General features: G+C 28.8%; 1 protein-coding gene and 1 pseudogene across 1 annotated transcript in view; one reads left to right on the top strand and one right to left on the bottom strand.

Annotated features, from left to right (window-relative positions):
* The window catches only part of LOC101496985 (bifunctional aspartokinase/homoserine dehydrogenase 1, chloroplastic-like), a 13,162-nt gene extending 11,007 nt beyond the window's left edge, over nucleotides 1-2,155 (bottom strand). The window contains exons 1-3 of the mRNA XM_004504318.4: nucleotides 1,933-2,155; nucleotides 1,182-1,246; nucleotides 706-1,080 (exon numbers count right to left, since the gene is read on the bottom strand). Coding sequence (XP_004504375.1) covers nucleotides 706-1,080; nucleotides 1,182-1,246; nucleotides 1,933-2,069 — 577 coding nt within the window. The 5' untranslated portion in view covers nucleotides 2,070-2,155. The remainder of the gene's footprint in view (nucleotides 1-705; nucleotides 1,081-1,181; nucleotides 1,247-1,932) is intronic.
* Nucleotides 2,156-8,320: 6,165 nt separating this feature from the next.
* Nucleotides 8,321-10,804, top strand: part of LOC101496670 (probable acyl-activating enzyme 16, chloroplastic) — a 9,645-nt pseudogene continuing 7,161 nt past the window's right edge.

The raw sequence follows: 10,804 nt of genomic DNA, 5'->3' as shown, positions 1-10,804 counted from the left end.
GGTTCAGGCTGGGATAGCGGGTCGCAATTATAGCGGGATTTGCAGCAAGGAGGGCCACTTCCATCGAACACGTTTTTCTGGTCCGTAGCGTCGCGGCCATCCCCCTCCACCGCACGGGGATAGCGGTATCGTGTCGAGATTGACAACAGAGCATACTACTTAAGCTGATTTTGTACATCTAACGCTTTAACAGCCTGAACATAACTATTTTAACTAACTACTCTAAAGCCCTAATATCATAAGACAAACGAAGAACCTAAGGAGAAAATTGTGCTTCCAAGGGTTTCCCGTCAAAAAGAACTTTCTCCTTCTACAATAGAACCAAGTAGCTAACACTCAGATCCCAACTGATAACAAATCATAATGCCTCCTATTCTACCATAAGTTTCCAAACTTTGACCATTCAAGCATAACTGCTCTAACTAGCTACTTTAGGACCTTGTCATAGTGCAATATAGATTTACATCAATACTATTGCAATACATATCAAATGTCAAATAGTGAAAGATGTCAACACCAACTTAAAGAAACTAGGGCAATAAGATAAAACCCTACGTATATGCAAATTAGGATACCTGAAAGAAATAAATACAACTACAAAAAGAAAATGAGATAAATAAATAAATAGGAAAAAAAATGGAGTTTGTGGGGCATAAACAAAGGAACATGGTTCGAAAGGGTGGAGAGAGCAGATGTGCCTATGACCTATGTATATTGCCCGAAGCATTGCCTTGAGGTTATTGATGTCTTCATGCAATTTAGACAAGAAAGTAGCAAGATAATCTCCATCAAGCATGTCATGTGCAGTTGAGCTATGCTTCTCCAAAACAGCATCCAAGGAAGATATATAAGACTCATCACGTGATTGAGCCTTGTGGATAAGGTCATACATCATATCTGTCACCTTAGACATTGCAGAGACAACGACCAATTTCCTCTCTGAATCATCATTAAGAACTATGTCTCCAACATTCTTTATTCTTTGCGAGCTTCCCATACAGGTTCCACCAAATTTGTGAACAGACCAAGATTCTCCTTTAGGAAGCTGTTTTTCCTCCATTGACACATCCAGGGAAACATCTGCCAGTAAATAAACATAAAAAATAAAAATAGTATATAAACTACACTAGCCTTCTTCAATTATACCAAGCATAAATTCCAGCACACAACTATGTACCAACCTGTAAACGAAGCATGTATCCCAGTGCTCGGTGACTCTTTTCGCCGAGGTAAAGTAATACCCTTTCTGAGACGAAAACCACATGAATTAATAGATAGAAATACACAACTATGTATATCTACAGACTCTAAAAGTAAACGTTCTGTAAAACGAACTTTGCTCTGCATAGAATATATAAACAAAAAAAAAAAAAGCAGAATATTCTACATGTAAAACAATGACGGTGCATTTTTTTAAGAGAAAGATGTTATTTTAATTCAGTTTCCGTATATTCTACTTGAAATGTAAGCTACAATCAATGAAACCACTCCATTCTTCTTAAGAACCTATGAAGCACGAATACTCACAATACCTGATGCGGCACAACACTAACACCGATAATAGTGAAAATAATTAATTGAATATAATCAAGATGTCAGTATCGTGTGGGTATCCGAGACCAACACGTGCCAGACACTAGAGTTAAAAACCTCAAATTATACCGCTGATAAGCTCATTCATAACATACCTAAGTTACCGATTTTCCATGGTAATCTTAGGTCTTATTCTTACAAAAAAACAACGATACAGTAGCATTTCTCGTCCATAAAAAATAAGCATACATATTATTTATCTAAGTAAAATAAAACGCATTACAAATTACAAAGTTCCGAAGCAGAGAACTAGAGAACCAATTGCGTGACGTAATATAACCGAAAAAGGAATAGCAGCAATGAAATAACCTAATTATTGAAAGAAGCAAAGAAACATACCGAAGAGAGTGAAAACGGCGGGAGAGGAGAAAAGCGCATTGAGAATCAGGGATCTTGTTGTCGTGTTGGAGCGAAGTGCTGGCGTTGGTGGGTGAAATGTAAGAGAAGTGAGAGAGCGATGCAGAAAACGACGCCATGGCTGCGGGTGTGTGCGCAGAGAGAGAGAGAGAGAGAGAGAGAGAAATGAAGTGTGGGTACTGTTTGGTTAGTGAGCTTTTCAAAACCTGCTTTAACGAATCTTTTTTTCGTTAAGTACCACCGTAAAATATTATACTTTTATCATCATATTTTTTGCTTTTCACTGTGTCGTGTTACTGTTTGCTGCTTCTTTTCTCTTCAAATATAAATATACTAGTATATTAAACAAAATCGATTTAATATTTACCTTAAATATGTACAATTATTTTATATATTGAAACATTAAACTACTATTATATTTATTTCACCAAAAAAACTACAGTATTTTTTCTAATGAATGCTGATGTTTCTTTGGCCCTAATTAAACTACAGTCAAAATTTGATCCGGCGTCGTGGCTGTCGCCAAAGCCACCAGACAAAGTCGAAGCTCTACTTCTGAGTTCTGATGCTACTGCCACCACAACCACCTGATAGTGTCTCTCTATTTCTTTTATATTTCATCACAATTAGATTCAATTTATTTACATGTATTGTTTTTGTGTGGGATTTATGTTTCAATAAATATTATGCACAACTTTATTTTATATAATATAATATTTCATATGTTTTATATTTATAATTATATATTTTGATTTATACCATACTCATTATTATTATAATAGACATATATATATATATATATATTAAATATTCATTTTGATAGAAATTTTAATATATTTAAAATTTGATATTAATAATTTTTATTTTTTGGACGGAATTCTCCTATAGATTAATATGTGTAATATACCATGTATATTATAATATTAATTTAATAGATCAAATTGAAATAAATTGGAATAACATATTTTTAAAATAAGATGTAATTGAAACATGATTTGTTGGTTGGTTCAAGAGATGTCGTGTGGAATGTAATTGGTTGCATAAATATTACTCTAAATATAATAGATTATAATTTAAGGAAGTCTAATACAATTCTATTTTAATGGATATTGGTACTAAATTGATTAAAAACAATTTGTTAACTTTGGATCCGTGTCTAAGTTTTAAAACAAATGATTTAATAAGAGTTTAATATGTTTATAATCTCATTTGTAGATCCTTTCGTACTTGCTCTTACATAACCTACACTAAAACAAATTAAATTAATTAATAAGCTTCAAAGAATTATGATACTAATGCATAACAACAACAATAAAAATAAAAAAACGAAATACCCTTCATACTTTCAAAAGAGACACAGTGAGAATTCTAGTTCAATTGTTATTGTTGCTCATAATAAAAATATATAGCTTTGTCCTTAGCAAGTTTGGAAGTAAAATAAATATTAAAATGAGAACAATATAAATTGCACATCAAATATTCTGAAAAGTAAAGAACAAATCAATATAGTTGATAAAGGAAAAGTGGAAGACACCTATAACATGTTTATGACAATAACATGATTTTCATCTTCATTTGTCCTTGAAGCCACCTAATGATAATTCATACTCACTAATTTTACTTTTTTTTTATCGATTCAGGTGGAATTTAACCGAGTGAGGATACTCTTATTAAGTTAGTTACACACATAGCAATTTAAACAAGTTTAACTTAATTTTAAAATTGTCTTCGTCTTATTTGTTATGTCAGGTGGAGGACAATCGACTTATCCTTAAGCAAGTGTAAAAGATAGAAATCTAGAGACAAGGGTAAATGTAGGGCCTACTTTAATAGACAAATAGGTTCGAACATGTGACATTGCAATCGTTTGTGTGAGTTTTAAGTGGGAGTTTTCAACTTCTCACCTCTCATCTATACCTTTCATCCTCCAATATTCTAAAAAATATTAATTTATCTTTTTTTTATTATATATAAAGAATTGAAAAAAAAAAATCTCATTTTATTTTTCACTCACATATTCGAAACTTTTAAAAAAATAGACAAAATTTTCAAGCATTTCAAAACTTCTGAGATACAAGCTATTTTTTCAAACTTTTTGAAACATTTGAAATCAAGCTATTTTTGAAAAAAATTCGAAAGTTTTTAACAATACGAAACTTATGAAATAGCTTATTCAGTCATTTTCGATAGTTTCGAACAATTTGAAAGTTTCGTAATAGATAATTCAAGACTTTTCAAAAGTTTCGAGCAATACGAAACTTTCAGAATACAGATTTTTTAAACTTTCTAAATTTTCAAATAAAATAAAACTTTATAATAATATCAACTATTATTAAAATTATATGATATTAATCATTCGTGAATTTATCAATAAAATCTACAGTCACTGTAGCAATAATTTTATCATAAACTCCGCTCATACCTAATTTAATTTGAACAAATATACAAGTTAAAAAATACTAAATTTAATTAATATTTATATTGTAAATACAACATTTTGAAAAAAATAATGTAATTATTTTGAAAAAATATATACATTTTGAAAATTTGAGTAATATTTTAAATTTTTGAAACTTTTATTATTATCGAAAGTTTCAAAATATAAAATTTCGTTTCAAAAATCTTGTTTTTGAAAATTTATTACTTCGAATGTTTCAAAGTTCTGAAAATGTACATTTCAAAAAGTATAAAGATGAAAGCTTAAAAAATATTTAACAAATACAATAAGTTTTATTTCAAAAATTTCAAATTATTTTAAACTTTCGAATAGTTCGAAAATTTGAACTCACTTTATATTTTAAAAAATTTATAATAAATCAAAATTTTAAAAATTTAAAAATTTTCTAAATCTGATTTTTCATAAAGTTTCAAATATATGAGGAAAAAAGTGAGTATAAAAAAATTTCAACTTTATATATAGTAAAAAAGGATTGAAAAAATATATTTTTCAATGTATTGGAAGGTGAGACATACAAGTAGAGAGTGGGAAGTGAAAAATTATTTAAGTCATGTTTAACACTATGTCTACTAACAAATAAAAAGGCAACAAATATAGTATATGGATCATCTTTAGTGATTTTACATTACAACACTAGCACTTAAAATAAATAAAATTTAAGATTGATTTTAGCCATGATTGTATACAATAATACACTAGTGCATCTGAATACAGATGGTATATGTGTGTCTTTGGTTACACTTTTGGAGAAGTTAAGATTGATTTTAGCCATGATATTTTTTTTTTTTTCAAATAGAATTGATTTTGAGTTAAAGCTATATTTCTTAAGAATATATTTTTAGTCTTAAATTGATCTCACTTTTAACATAATTTATTTATTTAAAATATATTTTGTCTTTGTGGTACCAAGCACACACTACATGTTTTAATGAATGACAAATTTGACAAAATCATGAATTCAAACATATATATTCTCACTGCAAAATTCAAACATACACAGATATTTTCAATATATATTGAAATGAACACTGGATTTGACAAAATATGAAGGACACTGTGATTTTGTAAAAGCTTGAAATTATAGCTTTTGATGTAATGCACTGTTCACCGTGATTGTGGTAATTTTACTATGATTTTAAACATTCAATACATCTAATAAAATGTTAGGTTTGCACCTTTTGCAGGTGTAGAAAGAGCTGAGGGAGGTAATATGGGTGTGACTATGAAAGTGTTGAGGTGATAATTAATATTAACGAGGATGGTGATGTGTGGAATAGTCAAAGAAAAATGATTTTTTAACACAAGTGTCTACACCATATGTGCGTTGTTCATGTAATTTAATATTTAAAGATGTACAAATACTCAAATAATTCAGTATATTTTATGTGGTAGATGGATTGGATTGCCAATTTCTTTACTTTATGAAACCAATTTCTTATTTCACAACCTACTAAAAGATACACGATTAATGACATAAATAATTTTTTTGATTGCATTTATCATGTGGTTATTAATCACTAATTATACTATTATTAAATACTAATATCAACTCAGTTGACCAGATTTTTTTTTTTTTATGGGCTAACCAAATATTATTCTTGAACTTTAACTATTTCACAAGTGGTTATATAGTGTAGTATCAAAGTAACATGTTAACTATACAATAAATTATAAATTAACTCAACCAAATATTTACAAGTCACTACCCATACATTTTTTAGCCGGCTGTGAACAAGTAATGAATTGAATTAATTAAATATTTACGTGTTATTAACCATTTATCTCTTAGTGGTTGTGTCGTTTATTAATATGAGTGAAATAATTAAATAAATAGAAATTTGAGTTCAAATATTTTTGGCTCAATGAGTAACTCTTTTGATATGCAAGTAAATTGGACTAAATATCATTTAGAAGTTATGATTTTCTCCATTTTTCACTATTTCTATATTTGTTCTATTACTATAGTTTTGATTTTTTTATTTGTACATATTTTTAGAATACATGACCTAAAATAAAGATTTATTAACTTTCTACACCAAAAATTATAATAATAGGATTCTTCATTTCTTTTTAACGAAGATAATGTCAACTTATAAATTAGTATATTCTTGAAAAAATAAAAACTCATAAATTAATAGTCCAAACAAAATCAATCTAATCTATAAATTAATTTTTCTCTCCATTAGACAGCTCTAGGGGTATGGGTGGCAATTAACTAAGTCAACTCGAAAATAGTTCGAGATTTAATTTGATAATTAGCTCGTTGAATCTAGTTCATAAACCAAATTGTACAAAAAAATTATTTTAGGTGGAAGTGTTAAAATACTTGAAGATAATGATGAATACATTATAAATGTCATTTTGAAAAGAAATAAAAATAATTTAAAAATAAATACAACTCCATTGTTTATAAGAAAATCAGACGGTCTATGACATAGTAAAAAAATTGTCAACAATCTAATGTGAGATATGAGATTTGTTGCTGCAATCAACTACTTCTAGTGATAATATTTTAAATTATAAATATTGTTTTGAGATAAAATTTGTGTCATTTAAAAATTAAAAACAATATATATAATTTGTATTTATACTATGAAAGTAAATAAATTTATTTTAAATGTTATATAATTGCTCAAAGTTGACACAAAGTTGACTATTTAGTCATATTTTACACTTAAAAAATTTCATACTCAAATAACTCTCTCCAACTTTAGTATTAAAGTTCCACATTAAAAAATATATTTTATTCCACTATTCTCTTCTCCTATGTAAGAAATGCACCATCAAAACATCATATATTAATGTACTTTGACTTAAAGGTGGAGGAGCACAATTGTTCTTTTAAGTCTTTATGTCTTTTGGTTCATTTGATTTGAGCTATCAAACTGAATTGTTTGTGAACTTAAATCGAATTCGAGTTAAAAAATAAGTTTGCGACAAACTTGAGCTGAACCCAAATTCAACTCAGCTCGACTCATTTCTAGCCATATTTAGGAGGGGTGTTTGGTTTAAAGACAAGTGGGAAAAGAAAAAGGAAAAAAAAGACAAATAGTATAAAAAAGAGAAAGAGATGAAAAATAAAATAAATTTGATATATTATTTGGTGGTGAGTTCTACGGTGGACCACATTTATAAATAGTCTATCATATACCAAAACTTAAAAATTATTAAAAGTTTGAACGAAGGTAGATGATATTATTTAGAAGTAATAGTTTATGATGTTCCTCGTCTTTATTTAAATATAAATATACTAATAAATATATTTTAATAAAAATAAATATTTTTTATAATTTTTAATATAATTTTAATAATTATTTTATATACTATCTTTAATAATTATTATATACATAATTTTAAAAATAATATTATACTTTATAGTAACAATAAAAAAAATCTACTAATAATTAAAATACTTGTTAAAATTACTTATATCTTTTTTTAGTTATTACATGTTTTTTAATAATATAAATGATATTGAGAATCATGAATGTGATATACCTTGTTGGCTGTGTGATTTGGCATGAATGGCGGGTCCATTGTGTAGCTGTCGCCATCACCAAACAAACCGGTGCTTAGCTACGGACTTTACGAGACTTTATTATGTAAAAAAAAAGTATGTTATATGCTTTTTTTCATTATATTGTACCACATTAATCTTCTCCTCCTTCTTGTAGCGAAGGGACTTTTAATTTTGTTTCCTTTTGTTTTTTTTTGGCTTGATCCTTACTTTTTCTGAAAAAAGTTGTACGACCATAACTTTACAAAGCGAAAATATAGGATAAACATTAAATTCTTATACATTGACATTGACATTCAATAAAAAATAACAAATAAAAAATACAACATTTAATAGTTGTTTTCAAAAGATAAACTTACGGATTATGTATATTATAATTTTGTGACCCCATTAATACGTTATTTTCATATATTCTATGATGAGATAGATGTTGACACCATCACAATCACAAGCTACTAGCGACTACGTGTTATGCTATTCACAATTCTTCAACCTTCATCCTCTTCTTCTCTCTCTGCTCTCCCAATGACGACTATTCCTATCACCATCTCTCACCCTCATCGCCATACACTTCCCCTCTTCCTCACACTTTCTCGCACCAACTATCGTCGCGGTGTTCTTCGTTTTCGCGTCTTTTCCCAATCCAAGGTCTTTTTCTTTTCTGCCAAATTATTTTTTATTTTGTTTATCACAGCAACAATAATTTTGATTTTAATCTCGTATGTGTAGACAGAGACTGTGAAGATAAGAAAGTGTTCCCCTTTTCTAGAAAGTTCATTGCTCTTTGATGGTAATAATGGTGATGTGGCCTCAGATCAGTGGAAAACAGTTCCTGATATTTGGAGATCTTCTGCGGAGAAATATGGTGATAAAGTAGCATTAATAGATCCATATCATCATCCTCCTTCAACTATCACATATAAACAGGTCCTTTTTCTTTTTACCCTTCTGTTCTCTAATCTTTTGCAAATTTGTTTTTAATAATCATGCAAACTCAAATGTTTTACAACATTTTCTATCTCTAATATGGAGGATATAAGTACTACTATATATGTAACTGAAAACTGTTAGATTCAAGTTCCGCAAAGGTAGCTTGGTTGCTGAGTTAACAGACACGGGGAGAGTCGTGTTGCCAACTTTGGTAGCATTTATTGTATTTATTATACATGTTCATGTTATTTTTTTAGGTTGATTGTATAACAAATCTATGTCATTGTTATTGGAATTAAGTAATGATTAGGGTATGTGAAAATATTATTTACTACTTATTAGGATAATATCATCACCTGAATTTGTGGTCCAGGACTTACATATTATCCTGATCATAACTATAGGCTTGTCTAAAATTATATCATACCTCTGAACATACAAAAATTCTAACACAAATGATAAAAAATTGTTAACTTGTGAGGCAGTCCAATCAAAATTTCCGAAAATTTCACTCAGTTTCCTTGAATTTTTCGCCTTCCCCAAAAGTACTATTTCATATACATAGTTAGAATATCTGTAATTGCCACCACAGGCCTCAGATAACATAAGTTGTCTAATGAGTGAAAAATCCGTCAACAGTGTTTTCTTATCACATAAAATATCACAGCTTGTCCATAATTACACTTGACAGGTGACACATTTTATTTATAAGCTTAGCCACACATGTCAGACTTGGGATGTAAAATTAACCATTCATAGTATCTGGTAATAGTTGAATTTGAAATATTATGTCTCTCTCATAGTTTTGGCTGTAAAGGATTTCTGCTGCTCGCAATGCTCACTAGAAAATAACTTTCTATTTTGATTCTTTTTTATAGTTCTTATACTTTGTTTTGGTATCAATTTCAGTTGGAACAGGCAATTTTGGACTTTGCAGAAGGCCTGAGAGTTATTGGGGTAAGACCAGATGAAAAGCTTGCACTTTTCGCGGATAATTCAAGTCGTTGGCTAATAGCAGATCAAGGTGTGTCAATCATTTTTTTTTCTTCCACTTTCACTGTAGTGTTTAGGAAGGAATTAGCAGTTGCACAAATCTTTCATGCGCAAACATTTGAAAAGAAAATAACAATGATAAAGTCTCAGCATTCATAAATAGAATAGTAAAATTGGAAAATTATATCCAAAGTTTATGAATATTTATGTTAAGGAAGTGCGACCATCATGTTTCATAAATCGTCAATAATTGAACATGAATTTCTAATTTTCATACCTGTATATATGTCAAGCTTAGTGGAATATTTACAATGTTTACATTTTTGAAAGTGCTCAAGGAGTTTCATTTATTTGTACTTTTAATCCTTAAAAGTGATATTATGGCATCGACTATTTTTGCATTTTAGACATACATATGGACCTACCTGTGTAGTAATTGTCAGCTATAATTGTAGTTGTATTTTTTAAATTAAATCCATGCTCTATTTTTAGTCTAGGCATGATGGCAAGTGGAGCAATCAATGTGGTAAGAGGCTCAAGGTCATCAGTTGAAGAGCTATTGCTAATATACAACCATTCTGAAAGGTTTTGTAAATGATTCATTTCAAACAGCTATTTATTTTGTTTCCCAAATTCAATACTATGATTTAATATTAAAGATATGTAAATCACTTTTAATTTACAGACTTCAAATATAAAATGATTTCTGCATGTAAAATTGTTCCAAAAGAAATTTTTTTGATGATATATTAAAATAAAACAACAACAGGTGAAGGTATAAATTGGTGTAGCCATTAAATATCCTGTGCATCAGAGTGGGTAGAGTTGTTTAGCCCCTTTTTGTGTTAAAAAAGATCTTAAAAACTATTTAACGTGAAGATTTGAATGATACTAGTTACACAAATATATAATAGCATTCTAAAATTGCAATAGTGGTTTGAGTTTTTTTTAATGCA

This window comes from Cicer arietinum, chromosome 6, assembly GCF_000331145.2.
Source record: "Cicer arietinum cultivar CDC Frontier isolate Library 1 chromosome 6, Cicar.CDCFrontier_v2.0, whole genome shotgun sequence".
NCBI lineage: Eukaryota > Viridiplantae > Streptophyta > Magnoliopsida > Fabales > Fabaceae > Cicer > Cicer arietinum.
The sequence above is the reverse complement of the archived record's forward strand: the minus strand, read 5'-3'. Positions and strand labels throughout refer to the sequence as shown.